Raw genomic sequence first — 15,959 nt, forward strand, 5'->3', positions numbered from 1 at the left:
GATCTTTGTGGAGTGAATTCATTAAGTCCTTCCCTATATTGCAGATTTTCATTCAGTAATATGGAGAAAGTAAAACAACAGAAAAAGCAGTAAGTTCTGTCAGAAAACCTGCCTCTGATGCTTATTATCCAGGTCACTTTGGGTTAGTCATATTACCTCTGGGCTTCAATTTCCTCACTTATCTAATTAGGAGGGCTACACTAAAAGGTCTGAGAGGTCCCTTGCAGCTCTAAATCTAGGAGCTGTTAACAAGCCCTTGTAAGCAGTACTAGTTAACAGTATACAGAGATATCTTGTATCTGGTTTGTCTTCCATTTGGATACAGCAGGCACCTAATGAATAGAGTCTTTTTCCTTGTTTCTGTAGTGGTCTTCACACACCAGTGGACAAACACAATTAGCCTAGAGTGTTGTTTAATGTTGTTATTGATGTTATTTAGCATTCAACATTTGAATTGAAAAGATATATAAACCTGCTGATCAAATGGACTCAATCAATTGCACTCTCTTTTCTGATTTTAGACATCCTCAGGATTGACAATCTATGGCAATTTGTGAGTCTTAGAAAATTGCAGCTAGACAATAACATCATTGAGAAGATAGATGGATTAGAAAGTCTTGTTAATCTGGTGTGGCTTGGTAAGGTTTCCTTTGTTGTTTCTCATGATGCAATATGATACCACTGACCATCTTAGTAGACATTAGTGAGTTTAATCAATCAAATACCACTCTATCAGCATGTATTTATAATGCATTTTATCATCTGTAGAAAGGAAATCATTAATCTTTAAAGTATATATCTTATGCTGTGTTTTCAAAATGCAATAGTAATATCCATTTTGATACTGTGTTCCTGGCCCCTTAAAGCTCAGTTCATTGTAACTAGACTGTGGAAGCTACCAATAGAAACCTAAGAGGGCACTAAATAAACTAAAGATATTCCTTTCCTGTGTGCTGTGCCTTAAGTTGTGTTGATATTTAGTGTTAAAATAAGGGGAATATTAAGACATCAACACATTTGGCATTTCCTAACATGAGAGGAGCATTTTTATGTAGAGAATTATTTACTCTGAGAAACTTCATTTCAATTCCATAAACATTTATTAAGCATTAACTACAGTGCTTCTTGAATCTTTTCCATTCAAGTTATAATATTATTCTTGGCTATGAATAATTCTTGGGCTAGAACACTGAGGCATAAGCATGTGATTAACTGCAAGTTCAGTAAAATTCTGGGCACACCCAGCCCATGGATCTACTGTGTGTAAGACTTGTCTGAAAGCCCTATCCAAGGTGCTGGGGAATAGCAAGGCAAAACCCAGTCTCTTTCCTTTTGGAGCTCATACTCACCTAGGGCAGTCTCATGTAAACAGGTATATACAAGATCATTTAAGGAGAATAGAGGAATTCCATGGCGTCAGGAGACAAGGTGGAATTTATCTAGAGCCTTGAAGGAATCTGAGGATTTTAAAAAGTGGAAATGGCCTATCCTAAGATGGAGTAGGGCCTGTGCAAAAGTCTGACTCTATTAACATATCTTTTAAGTGTATGAGTTTATATTTCTTTTGTTATTGATGCTTTTTGTTCTATCACATTCCTTCTGAATACAATTCCCTCTTTACTTAGAGCATCTTTCCTTAGAAGAGTTTTAACCTGAAAGGAAAGAAAATTCAGCAAAATCAACTACTTCATAAATCAAATCTGATGGCATATATAGCATTCCCTATATATGCTGGAAAGAGAAATAAGCAGATTTTCTCTGCTCTTCCCTGAGGCCAAGCTTAAAATTGCACAGACTCAGTTCTAATTTTTCTTTAAATTGTTGTAATCATTTCACATATTGTTTTCCTAACTTTGCTTACTTTACTTGGCATCAGTTCATGCAAGTTTTCCCTTGTATCTTTGAATTCTTCATACTCATCATGTCTTGTGGCATAGTAATGTTCCATTATATTTATGTGCCTGAATTTATTTAGCCAATTTCTAGTTGATGGGTACCTGCTTTATTTTCCATTCTTTTGTAACACAAAAGTATTGTTATAAATATTTTGGTGTACATGGCACCTTTCTATTTTTTATTTCTTTGGGGTATTTGAATGAATAAAAAACATTTTTAAAGTGCTTATTATGTGACTAATGCTGAGGGGTCTACTACTACTAGCTATCATTTCTGTAATACTTTAAGGCTTATAAAGTGTTTTATATTTTTTATTTTTTTCTTTTATCCTCATAGCAACCTTCTGAGTTGGTTATCATTATTATCCCCATTTTATAGTTGAGGAAACTGAGGCTGAAAGTGTTTTATTTTCTTCATTTATAGATGAAGAAATTGAGGCCGAGTGAGCTTAAGTGATTTGTCCAGCTAGTTAAGTGTATCTGTGGTAGGATTTGTATTCTCGACTCTGAATTCAACCAAACAGTAATTTAAGTGGGGCTTCACCTGGGAACTATCATTAGACATTCCATGAGAGCTGGAGTGATTTGGGCTTGAGTGATTTTGTGAGGTTGCAGTGATCAAAATTTACATTCCTTTGGGCGGAGCACCCACAGGTAAGGATATGATATTTACATGAACAGAAAAAAGGGAAGGAAAAGAAGATAAGAAAAAAAGTTGTGTTGACTGATAGATTATAATTGGGTCCCCATGATGAGGTTAGTGATGATGAGGTTAGTGGCAATCAGAGAGATGTTAAAATCCTCTTATGGTCAGCACAGGTTCTTCATGAAAGAATTCATGAACCCAAATTATTAATTGGAAAAAATGAAAGTTTATTGTTGGATAGGAAGCCAGTTTTGCTAAGAGACTGACTTCTTTAGTGACAAAGTCCTGTTAGGGAAATGGAGGCTGGCACTGAGAAGAGAATGTCTTGTCAGTGGACAGGGTCCTAGAAGCAGAACAAGCTGCTCTGGACCTTCTGCAAAGAGTGAGTTCAGAAATTGCCTTTAAAAAAGAATCTTGAGGTTTCAGATTTCAGAAAGCCAAAGTTCCCAGGCCTAGATGCTTATCAGTATCTGGTCCAGATGTCCTATTGGAATTAACAACACTTCAAAGCAGTGCTTTTTGACCAAGATTTCTAATTGAATCAAAGGGTATGAAATCCCCAAAAGATAACTTATCTGGGGGGAGACTCCAAAAGAGATCACAGATCAAAAGGGAACACAGTTTCTGAGTGATAATCTTAAGGGGAACACAGTTTCAGTAAAGGGAACAGTTTCCCTCCCCCTTCATTCAGTAGGGCAGCTCCTACTCCGACACACAGAAGTGGCTGTTTATGCTTTGTGATCAGAGAGGACTACGACATTAGGGAGGTGATGCTGTGACATGCAAGTGAATTGGATACCTGCCTTGGAGTCAGGAGGACCTGAATTCAAATCCTACCTCAGACATTGGACACTTAATTTGTGACCCTGGGCAAGTATATCTCTAGATGGTAGGGAAGTAAGCATTAGAAGGGGAAAGGGTGAAGATTAATGAGAGAGTCGGAAGAATAGAGGATATATTCTGCTGGAAAAGATGAGATGGAATAGCATTACTTGTATACCTGGAGAGATTTGCTTTGGCAAGGGTTATCAGACAATGATAAAAGAGGAAAAGTGGTAAAGAAGGAGGAAGTGGTAGATGATATATGAGTGATGAGGAAGAACAGAAAAGAGAGCATTCTGGTAAATAGTTTCTTTCAGTGAAATAGGAGGCAAGGATCTAGGGGAGGGAGTGGAAGGAAGGGAGGAGAAATTGGAACACAAAGTTTTATAAAGGTTAATATTGAAAAATTATCCATGCATATTTTTGAAAATAAAAAGCTTTAATTAAAAAGAAAAGAAAACAAATAGGAGGCAAGGTTTTCAGCTGAGAGAGTGGGGAGGGAAGGAGCAATAATAAATCGGAGGAGGGATGAAAAAGCTTGGAAAAGGCATTGTAGTGAGTGGACTAGTGAATCAATTAAGAAGCTATAAAATGATTGCCTTGCTGCAGTGAGAGATCAGCTGAGATTATTATATAATGTAATGTGTAGATATCTTTGATTCTGATTTTTTCACTTTCTAATACTTCATATAAAGTATTTCCAAATTTCTTCATGTTGCTCATGTATTATTTTAGGAGCATTATATTGATATATTTGGGCAATTGGGTGATACATTAGATAGGGTACTGGCCTTGCAGTCAGGACAACCTGAGTTCAATATGATCTCATATATTTACTGTGTGATCCTGAGCAAGTCTGTTTGCCTCAAGTATATTATCTGTAAAATAAACTGGAGAAGGAACTGGCAAATCACTTTCTGCCAAGAAAACCTCAAATGGGGTCGCAAAGATATAATTGAACAACAATATTTAATTTACCATAGTTTATTCCCAATTATTTCTACTGGAATATCATAATAGGAATCTAATCCTTTTATGTAGAAGTTGTTAAGTCCTAGATTATCCTGATTTTGGCTCCTTGATATTTAAATTATTTCTTTCTGGCTGCTTTTGTATTTTCTCTTTGATCTGATAATTCTGGAATCTACCTATACTATTCCTTAAAGTTTTCATTTTAAGTTTTTTTTTTTTTCAGGAGGTGATTCATGGATTCTTCCAATGACTATTTTATCCTCTGGTTCTAGGATATCAGGGCAGTTTTCTTTAATGATTTCTTGAAAAATGTTATCCAGACTCTTTTGTTTTGATCATGACTTTCAGGTAGTCCATTTATTCTCAGATTATCTCTCCTAGATCTCTCTTTTTTAGGTTGGTTGTTTTTCCAATGAGATATTTTATATTTTCTTCTATTTTTTCATTTTTAAAATTTTGTTTGATGAATTCTTGATATCTTATTCAGTCATTCACTTCCTTTTGTCCAATACTAATTTTTAATGAATTATTTTCTTTGGTTAGCTTTTTTTTTTAACCTCCTCTCCCATTTGGCCAATTGTATTTTTTTTTTTAAATAACTTTTTATTGACAGAACCCATGCCAAGGTAATTTTTTACAGCATTATCCCTTGCACTCACTTCTGTTCCGATTTTTTCCCCTCCCTCCCTCCACCCCCTCCCCCAGATGGCAAGCAGTCCTTTACATGTTGAATAGGTTACAGTATATCCTAGATAAAATATATGTATGCAGAACCGAACAGTTCTCTTGTTGCACAGCAAGAGTTGAATTCAGAAGGTATAAATAATCCGGGAAGAAAAAGAAAAATGCAAGCAGTTTATATTCCTTTCCCAGTGTTCTTTCTTTGGGTGTAGCTGTTTCTGTCCATCCTTGATCAATTGAAACTGAATTAGCTCTCTTTATCAAAGAGATCCACTTCCATCAGAATACATCCTCAAACAGTATCGTTGTTGAGGTATATAATGATCTCCTGGTTCTGCTCATTTCACTTAGCATCAGTTCATGTAAGTCTCACCAGTCCTCTCTGTATTCATCCTGCTGGTCATTCCTTACAGAACAATAATATTCTGTAACGTTCATATACCATTCTCCAATTGATGGGCATCTATTCAGTTTCTAGTTTCTGGCCACTACAAACAGGGCTGCCACAAACATTTTGGCACATACAGGTCCCTTTCCCTTCTTTAGTATTTCTTTGGGGTATAAGCCCAGTAAAAACACTGCTGGATCAAAGGGTATGCACAGCTTGATAACTTTTTGAGCACAGTTCCAAATTGCTCTCCAGAATGGCTGGATGTATTCACAATCCCACCAACAATGTATCAGTGTCCCTGTCTTCCCACATCCCCTCCAACATTCCGCATTATCTTTCCCTGTTACTCTAGCCAATCTGACAGGTGTGCAGTGGTATCTCAGAGTTGCCTTAATTTGCATTTCTCTGATTAATAATGATTGGGAGCATATTTTCATATGTCTATAAATAGTTTCAATTTCTTTGTCTGAGAATTGTCTGTTCCTATCCTTTGACCATTTATCAATTGGAGAATGGTTTGATTTCTTATAAATTAGAGTCAATTCTCTCTATATTTTGGAAATGAGGCCTTTATCAGAACCTTTGACTGTAAAAATGTTTTCCCAGTTTATTGTTTCCCTTCTAATCTTGTCAGCATTTGTTTTGTTTGTACAAAAACTTTTCAATTTGATATAATCAAAATTTTCTATTTTGTGGTCAATAGTGATCTCTGGTTCTTCTTTGGTCATAAATTCCTCCCTCTTCCACAGGTTTGAGAGGTAAACTATCCTATGCTCTTCCAATTTATTTATAATCTCATTCTTTATGTCTAGGTCATGAACCCATTTTGACCTTATTTTGGTGTATGGTGTTAAGTGTGGGTCAATGCCTAGTTTCTGCCATACTAATTTACAATTTTCCCAGAAATTTTTGTCAAATAATGCATTCTTATCCCAAAAACTGGGGTCTTTGGGTTTGGGGTCAAACACTATATTATTAAAGTTATTGGCTGTTTTGTCCTTTGAACCTAACCTATTCCATTGATCAACTAGTCTATTTCTTAGCCAATACCAGATGGTTTTAGTAACTGCTGCTTTATAATATAATTTTAGATCTGGTACAGCTAGGCCACCTTCATTTGATTTTTTTCCCATTAATTCCCTTGAAATTCTTGACCTTTTGTTTTTCCATATGAACTTTGTTGTTATTTTTTCTAAGTCATCAAAGTAGTTTTTGGGGAGTCTGATTGGTATAGCGCTAAATAAATAGATTAGTTTAGATAGTATTGTCATCTTTATTATATTTGCTCGCCCAATCCAAGAGCATTTAATATTTTTCCAGTTGGTTAGATCAGACTTAATTTCTGTAGAAAGTGTTTTGTAGTTTTGCTCATAGAGTTTCTGATTTTCCCTTGGCAGATAGATTCCTAAATATTTTATACAATCAGTAGTTACTTTAAATGGAATTTCTTTTTGTAACTCTAACTGTTGGGTTTTGTTAGTGATATATAAGAATGCTGATGACTTATATGGGTTTATTTTGTATCCTGCAGCTTTGCTGAAGGTGTGGATTGTTTCTAATCACTTTTTAGTAGAGTCTCTGGGGGTCTCTAAGTATACCATCATATCATCAGCAAAGAGTGATAATTTGGTTTCCTCATTGCCTATTCTTATTCCTTTAATCTCCTTCTCAACTCTTATTGCCAAATCTAGCATTTCTAATACAATATTAAATAGTAACAGTGATAGTGGGCAACCTTGTTTCACTCCTGATCTTATTGGGAATGGTTGCAGTTTGTCCCCATTACATGTGATGCTTACTGCTTGGCCAATTGTACTTTTAAAGTTTTGTTCAGTGGATTTTTTTTTTCCATTTTGCTAATTTTAGTTTTTAAGGAATTTTTTTTTCAGAGTGTGTGTGTATGTGTGTGTGTGTGCGCGCACGTGCGCGCGCGTGTATTTTTTTCCATTTAACCAATTTTTTTTTTTAAGGGGTTGTTTTCTTCAATTTCTGTGCTTCCTTTTCTGTTGTTTTTTCCTCCAACTTTTCATAATTTTCCTGCATAACTCTCATTTCTTTTCCCCATTTTTCTTCTATTTCGCTTTCAACATCCTTTTTGAGCTCTTCCAAAAGTTTTGAGCTTCAGAGCAGTTCATATTCCCCTTAGAGATTTCTTATGTAGGTATTTTAAGTCCTCTTCTGAGTTTTTGTTCTGATCTTTCCTATCTCCATAGTAGCTTTCTATGGTTAGGGATCTTTTTACCTTTTTTGCTCATTTTAAAAATTTGAGCTCTGGTCCTAGAGTGCAGTGGAGTGGCCCAAGCATTTTTTTTTGCAGGGGGACAGAATTGTCCCCCTCTCATTGACTTCCCATGTTGGGGCTGGGGCCAGGTGTGCTATTAGTTTTCTCACTAAGTTGGACTGGCCAATCCTGCCTGTTGTATTGGGGTTTGGGGCTCACAATTGGCTTGTGTTGGAAGTCTCAGAGCTGGCTTGCTGAGTCACTGGTACTCTGGAGTAGGATAGAATGGTCAACACTGATGTACTTTGGCTAAGAGCCTCCTAATAAATTCCCCATGTGACGGCTATGTTCCCCCTGTTCAATCAGGCAGACCTTTCCTGAAGTCCTTTCAAGATATCTTAAGCTGGAAAATTGTTTTACTCAAAATTTTTGTGGGTTCTGTCATTCCACGATCCATTCAGAGGTTTGACCTAGTGATGATTCTGAGGGAAACTGGAGAGAGCTCAAGCAGTGTCCTGACTTCTTTCCACCATTTTGCTTTCAATTATTTCTATTAAATTATTTATCTATGCAAATTATTTGTAAAGTAGTAACACAATTATTATAGTATTTAAGTGCTTTTTTCACAACAACCTATGTGGGAGAAAGAATATGGTTATTAAGTGTCTGAGACTGAATTTGAATTCAGATCTTACTAATTCCTGACCTGGCTTTCTATTCACTGCACCAACTAGCTGCCCTTTTCTCTCATATCTTGCTCTCCTGCCCCTCCAAATTAGGATTTGTTAGATTACAACTGAAATTACCAATCCATAAAGTATAAAACATAGTTTAAGATAATTGAATACAGCCATTATGTATTTGATCTCCTAAGCAACAAGGTGGCACCGTGTATAGAGCACAGACTTGAATCAGGAAGACTTGTATTCAAATTTGATGTCAATCATTTATTAGCCATCTGACCCTGCACAAGTTACTGACCTCTATCTGTCTAAGTACCCTCAACTGTAAAAATGGCGGGGAGGAAGGGAAATATCTCCTGCTTCGCAGGGATGTTCGTGAAGATCAAATGAGATGATAATTATAAAGTGCCTGATAATATAGTAAGCATTTAACCAATGTTTGTTTCCTTCTTTTCAATTTAATGTAAACTCCTTGAGAGCAGGAGTTGTTTAATTTTTGTCTTTGTATATCCAGCACCCACCATATATCTGGTATTTCTATTTTTTATTTAACATGGAGAAACTGAGAGAAATATAATTTTTACTTACTTTAGTAATAAAATTTGTTAAATTTCTTTAAAAATTTTTCAGATTTATCTTTCAACAACATTGAAACAATTGAGGGTCTAGATACTTTAGTTAACTTAGAAGATCTGAGCTTATTCAGCAACCGAATTGCCAAGATGGATGCTATGGACTCATTAGTAAAGCTCCAAGTCTTTTCCATAGGGAACAACATGATTGATAACCTTCTTAATGTAAGTTTTTCTTACTTAATGCCAGTATTTCATTAGTGGGATGACTTTTCTTTTACAGAAAAATGAATATATCTTTTAATAATCACAGGTATACAAAACTGCTTAGAGATGTACAAACAAATGAATAAAATATTCTATATTGTATTGGGATGGTTCTCTGGAAGTGGGAAGGAGGAAAGATTCAAGGGAAAATAAGATATTAATTTTAAGTGGTTTTAAGATGGTAGTCTAAAAAGGCATTACTTTTAATTCAAAATAAGGGGATGAAAATCAAATTTGCAGACAGGAGAACAGGGCATTCAGGTTTTCTCTGATCCCAACCATTCTAGTTGTTAAGGCAACATAGCCTCAAGCCTGGGTCAGATCAGGTTTTTGTTCTAAAAAGGTAAACACAGCATAAGTTTGATTAGATGAAATATTTGATAAATTGTTTTCTGGATTTGAATTTTCTGATTGATTGGGGATCATCTCAAAAATCTCTTCTTTTTTTTTTTTTAAAGTAGTACAGTTTAATAATGTATCAACTTGACTTGTGTACCTTAATAATTCCAGATAATGAGTATATATAACATTTTTGGACTTGGCAGGATCTGAAATTAAAAATTCTGGAAAAAACATTTTGATGGTTTAGTACTGTAGATGCAGGAGTTATAGTCATAGGATAGGTCTTATTAGTACTGGGTTGCAGGGCATGTGGAAATAACCTCTAATAATTGGGTTTTCTAAATTTTTTGTAAGAGATAATTTTTATTTTTCTAATTCTTGAGAAACTCTTCCTTTCCCTATTCTACCTCCAATTAGAAACAAATTCTCTTTCACTGTTGATCCTGTGCCCAGGAAAAATGTCATTAAATCTGCAGATAGAAAAGAAGCCACAGATCCAAATACTAGTCCCTACCAGGGGTCCACAAACTATGGTCCGCAGGCCAGATGCAGCAGCTGAGGACTCACCCTCACCCAGGACTATGAAGTTTCTTTATTTAAAGGTCCACAAAACAAAGTTTTTTGTTTTTTACTATAGTCTGGCCCTCCAACAGTCTGAAGGACAGTAAACTGGCCCCCTATTTAAAAAGTTTGAGGACCCCTGCGGCCTAAGCCATGGTCATTTAGGCATATGTTTGGAGCAAGATTAGTTCCTGGAGGGCTCTCCTTATATATTCAGGAACAATGTTAATAGGTTATAGAAATGATTTTCCACCCATTTCATCTGACATGAAGATCATAATAATAAATCCACAGAAGCATAGATTTAGAGCTAAAAGAAACTCAAAAGTCATCTAATCTAACAGTTCTCTTGGACTTGACCAGCAGACCTTTATGGGTAACACAGAGGCAGAGAAATAGGCTGAATCTCTTTTTCTTGTTCTGAATGTCTTTTCCAGAAGTTATGAAGGTAGGGAAATTTTTTGGATAGGTGAAATTGAGGTAAAGGTATAAAATGCTTCATTTTGATGTTTTAAGTTTCAACATTCCAGGAGAAGAAAACAGTAGTTATACATTACTGCTATTGACTTCAGGGTTTTTTTGTTTGTTTTTCTCAATATGTACTTATAAGTTTTATATGTTTTTAGCATTTCTTTTTTTTTTTTGGAGTAAAGAGATAGCTATTCTATACATTAAACATTAAATACTTTTTAAAAATGTATTTTTAATTTATAAAATAAAACAAGCATTCCCCTAACAATATAATAATACAAAAGATTGTACATGAAACTGCAAATCTACTATATACAACTTGTTATTACTTTTAAGTATTCAACAAAGTTATCATGTAAATTATTTTTTTCCCCTTGTCTTCTTCCCACCCCACCCTATGGATGGCCACATTAGACATAAATAGATATATGTTATACATATATGTAAAATTATTCTATATATATTTCTATTTATCAGTTCTTTCTCTGGATGCAGATAGTGTCTTTCTTTATGTGTCCTTTATAGTTAATTTAAAAATTTATAATAGTCAATATAATTTATTTGCTGAAAGTGATTCTTAAAACAGTATTGCTACTGTTCTCTTGATTCTCATTTCATTCTTCATTATTTCCTTGTTTTTCTAAGATCACTGAGCTCATAATTTTTATTGTACAGTATAGTATTCAGAATGTGAGGGATGTAGAAGACTCTTAACCAAAATGATTACTCAAAGATCACTCAGTAGAAGGCAGAAAAGTTGTTTATTAAAAATCTCTGGAGGATGAGCCATCCCATTGCAAGATAAGAAAGAGAAAGCTCCCAGTAGGAGGGCTAGAGAAATAGTAAAGATACATAGCTTTTATACAAGAGATTACATCACAAGTAACCTGTATATGTTCAAGATCTTTTTTCTTCTTCTTAAGATCTTTGATAATTTCGGAATTTTTTTTTTGGTTGCTTAATTATCTTTATTGTTCACTTTCCGACTTCATCCCCTATGATGCTAGACCTTCAAATGTCTCAGACTCCTCCCACACTGGACAATTCACAGTACAGAAGCCTAAGTCACTGATGCTGGGTGATCAGAACTGCCCCCAGCTTCATGTTGTCAGACTTGTCCTTCCTTTCCTATTCCCCCTCCAACTGCAGTGCTCTATCATGATCTATTCCTTTTCCTCTGTTTCTTAATTTTCTGTCTCTTCCTTGCCACACTACTGTTATAAGGTTGATTTCTGTAGTTGCATCTCCAAGGCTTTGGGGAAAAGCTGGTGTTGAGTTTTATTTAAAACCCAGATGCTTGTCCTGGCCCTTTACCTCTTTTCTGCTCTCCTGAAGAGTTTTTTTTTTTTTTTTTTTTTTTTTTTCCAGTACTAAACACTGACTGCTATGGAATTATAACATGGAGTTGGATTTTGTTGTTAGTTTTTTTCACTAATTTTCTTTTTTTAAATTAATTTTCTAGAGTTCTCTAAGTAAATCATCATATTATCTTCAAGAAATGATAATTTTATTTCCTCAATGCCTATGTTTATTCCATTTCTTTTTCTTCTCTTAATCATAGCTAGCATTTATAATACAATATTGAATAGTAATGGGGATAATAAACTTTCTTGCTTTACTACTGATCTTATTGGGAAGACTTCTATTTCATCTCCCTACAGATAATGCTTGCTCTTGGTTTTAGATATTTTTATCTAAAAAAAGATAACATTTTAAGAAAAGCTGCATTTATTCTTATGTATTTTAATAGGAATGAGTGCTATACTTATCAAAAGCTTTTCCTGCATTTATTTATTTTGATAGCATTTTATTTTTCTAAACACCTACAAAGATAGTTTTCAACATTCATCTTTGCAAAATTTTGTGATTCAAATTTTTGTCCCTCTCCACTTAACCCTCCCCTAGCCAGCAAGCAATCCAGTATAGGTTAAATATAAATATAAACATTATTTCCACATTTTTCATTCATTATTCTGCATCTATTGAAATAATTTTTTTGTTTTTGTTTTTGATACAATCAATTATACTTATAGATTTCCTAATATTAAATTAACTTTGCATTTCTGGTATAAATCCAGAATTGTCATAGTATATTATCTTTAGGATACATTACTGTAATCTCCTTGATTAGGCATTTTATCTAAAAATTTAGCTTCAATATTCACTAGGGAAATTGGTGTATAATCTTTCTTTTTCTTGGTTTAAGTATTAAGATTATATTTATGTCATGGAAAAGGATTTGGTTTGGCTTTTCCTTTACCTATTTTTTCTAACAATTTTTGTAGTATTGGAATTAATTGTTCTCTGTTTGGTAGAAAGAATTCATTTGTAAATCCATTTGTAAAAACTGGGGTTTTTCTGTAAAAGTCCATTTATGTCAGGTTTAATTTTTTTTTAAGTAAATGGGGTTATTTAAGTCCTGTACTGTTAATCTAAACAATTTATACTTTTATAAATATTCATCCATTTTATTTAAATAGCAGTTTTATGGGCATATAGTTGGGCAAAAACTAATTGCTTTTATTTCTTCTTTGGTTGTGATGCCACATTTTAAATTTTTGATACTAGTAATAAGATTTTTTTCCTTTCTTTTTATAAATTAAATGAGATAATGGACTTATCTTTTTCATTGATTTGTTTTTTTTTAAAATAACAGCTCCTAGTTTTATTTATTAGTTCAATTTTTTCTTACTTTCAATTTTATTAATCTCATCTTTGATTTTCAGGATTTCCATTTTGGCATATTAATCCATTCCTTTTCTCTTTTATTTATATAAGCATTTAGGGATATAAAACTTCCCCTAAGTAATATTTTGATTGTATCTCACAAATTTTAGCATATTGTCTCATTGTTGTCATTCTCTCTAATGAAATTTTTGATAATTTCTATGATTTATTCTTTGACCCACCAATTCTTTTGAAATATTTTATTTAATTTATAATTAATTTTTAATTTATGCCTCAAAGGTTCTTTATTGAATGTATTTTTTGAATTATGATCAGAAAAAGATATTTAACATTGTTGCTTTTCTGCGTTTCTTTGTGAGATCCATTTAAAAATATTTTATTATTTTTCACAACTACATATATAATTGTTAACATTCATTTAAATGTTTATTTAAAAAAATTCTCTTCCTCTCTACTCTTCTTCCCTCTTTCTAAGATAGTAGACAAGAACATGTTCTTTCTCTGAATGTGGATAGCATTTTTCATCATGAATATTTTGAAATTCATAACTAAGTCATTCACAATTGATCATCATATAATATTGCTGTTTACTATGTACATTGTTCTGCTGGTTTTGTTCACTTCACTTTACATTAGTTCATGTAGATCTTTATGGGTTTTTTTCTGAAATCATCCTGCTTATTATTTTTATAAAACAATAATATTCCCATTACAATTATATAATTTGTTCAATCATTCCCTAATTTATGGACATCCCCTCAATTTCCAATTTTTTGTCACCATAAAAATTGTTGCTATAAACATTTTTTGTGGGATATTTACCTAATAGTGGATTTGCTGTATCAAAGGATATTTATAGTGCTTTGAGTATATAGTTCCAAATTATTCTCTAGAATGGTTGGATCAGTTCACAATTCTACCAATGATGCTTTTGTGTTCCAATTTTCTCACATCCCCTTCAACATTTATCATTTTCCTTTTCTATTATATTAGCAAATATGATAAATGATAGGTAGTACTTCAGAATTGTTTTAATTTGTATTTTTCTAGTCAATAGTGATATAAGACATTTTTCTCCATGACTATAAATAGTCTTAAATTGCCTGTTTACGTGGTGTGCAAGCTTCCTAGAAAAGAACAGCATCACGCCACAGATTGGCTACTTCCAATAAAGTAATATTTTAAGTAATAAAATAAAGATTCTAATACTCTAATAACATAAACTTCAAGATATTGCATTCAAGTGATGAGAAAGGGAAAAAAAAGGAAAACTTTATTTTAAAGTTTATTCTTGCCCTGTAATACACTGAAATGTATTCTTTTAACATTTGAAACAGGTCATCTATCTGAGGAGATTCACATATTTACGTTCACTCAACCTTGCTGGGAATCCTATCTGTGAGGATGAAGAGTATAAATTGTTTGTCACTGCCTACCTTCCTGATCTAGTATACCTGGACTTCAGACTTATTGATGCACACACGGCAAGTGCCTTTTCTTTTCATCGTCCTGTTTATGAGAAAAAGAGACTGTGCCCCATAATCACTTCTCAAGAAAGAAGTGTTTTTTCCCAGTTTGCACATTGCCTATGAAGTAAACCAAAACAAAGCAATGTTTGGGGATGGAGGCTGATTACTCAATGCAAATACTTTGATCAAGTGAAAACACTTCTATTGAATGAATCAATTGAAGTAATTATATTACTGTATATTCAGTCCTGTCCTGTGTCTTTTGCATAAAATTGCGAACTAGCTTAGAATTTAGCCATTTGAGTGTCTTATAACTTAGAAGAGAGAGTAGCTCCATCTACGGATTCCTGAAAAGGGTTAGTAGAAGAGAGGAGTAAATCCTTTGTCTCCATCTCCTTATTCACCCTTACTATCTTAAGAAGACATTTTTGTGAATGGGAAAACCAGAGAATTTGAACTTCTTGCTGATATATGAGCAGTATCCCAGGAACAGCAGTAACTGCTTATGTTGTGGGCTCTGAGGAAATTTTTAGTCATGCTGAGGAAAGGCAGCTTTATGACTCTACAAGGAATCTACCAAAAACTATATCATGCCTAAGGAAAACTTAATGAGGGCTGCACAAAGGGGAGAAAAGGGTTTCCAGAACCTATACGGATTTTTGTTGTTGTTGCTGTTCAGTCCTTTCAGTCATTTCTGAAACTTGGGGTTTTCTTGACAAAGATGCGGAAGTGTTTTAGTCATTTTCTTCTCCAGCTCATTTTACAAATGAGGAAATCGAGACAAATAGTATTATTTAATACTATTAAGTAACTTATCCAACTTATTAGTGTTTGAGGCCAGATTTGAACTCAGGAAGATGAGTCTGCCTGCCTACGGGCCTCTATCCACAATGCTACCTAACTCCCTCAGTAGCTTTGGCTACTTCTCTAGTCCTCCAGCCAGGACTCTACCTACCAAGTAATAGCTGGAGTTGGGAGAATAACCCTAGAGTCTATTGTTACAAAACCAAAAAGCTGTTTTGCCTTACCAGCCACAAAGTAGAGCATTATTCCCACCTTCCTTTTTATTTCATTCCCATCAAAGAGTTAGATTTGGGATTGACCTTAGAGCCTATCAAATGCAAACCCTTCATTGAGGAAACTGAGACCTCAAAAGTTAAAACAAAATGTTGTTTAAGATCATTCAGGCAAATGACATGACAGAATTGGGACTAGAACTCAGAGCCTTTGATTTCAAATCCAACATCCTGTTGGTTAGTTTCTCACCCATTAAGCAAT

The 15,959-nt window shown here is 34.0% G+C and overlaps 1 protein-coding gene across 1 annotated transcript in view; it reads left to right on the forward strand.

Annotated features, from left to right (window-relative positions):
- The window catches only part of DRC3 (dynein regulatory complex subunit 3), a 100,482-nt gene that overhangs the window by 30,560 nt on the left and 53,963 nt on the right, over positions 1 to 15,959 (forward strand). Inside the window, exons 5-7 of the mRNA XM_051997792.1 lie at positions 522 to 638; positions 8,942 to 9,108; positions 14,550 to 14,696. Coding sequence (XP_051853752.1) covers positions 522 to 638; positions 8,942 to 9,108; positions 14,550 to 14,696 — 431 coding nt within the window. The remainder of the gene's footprint in view (positions 1 to 521; positions 639 to 8,941; positions 9,109 to 14,549; positions 14,697 to 15,959) is intronic.

The sequence above is a fragment of the Antechinus flavipes genome, chromosome 1 (genome assembly GCF_016432865.1).
Source record: "Antechinus flavipes isolate AdamAnt ecotype Samford, QLD, Australia chromosome 1, AdamAnt_v2, whole genome shotgun sequence".
NCBI classification, from domain to species: Eukaryota; Metazoa; Chordata; class Mammalia; order Dasyuromorphia; family Dasyuridae; genus Antechinus; species Antechinus flavipes.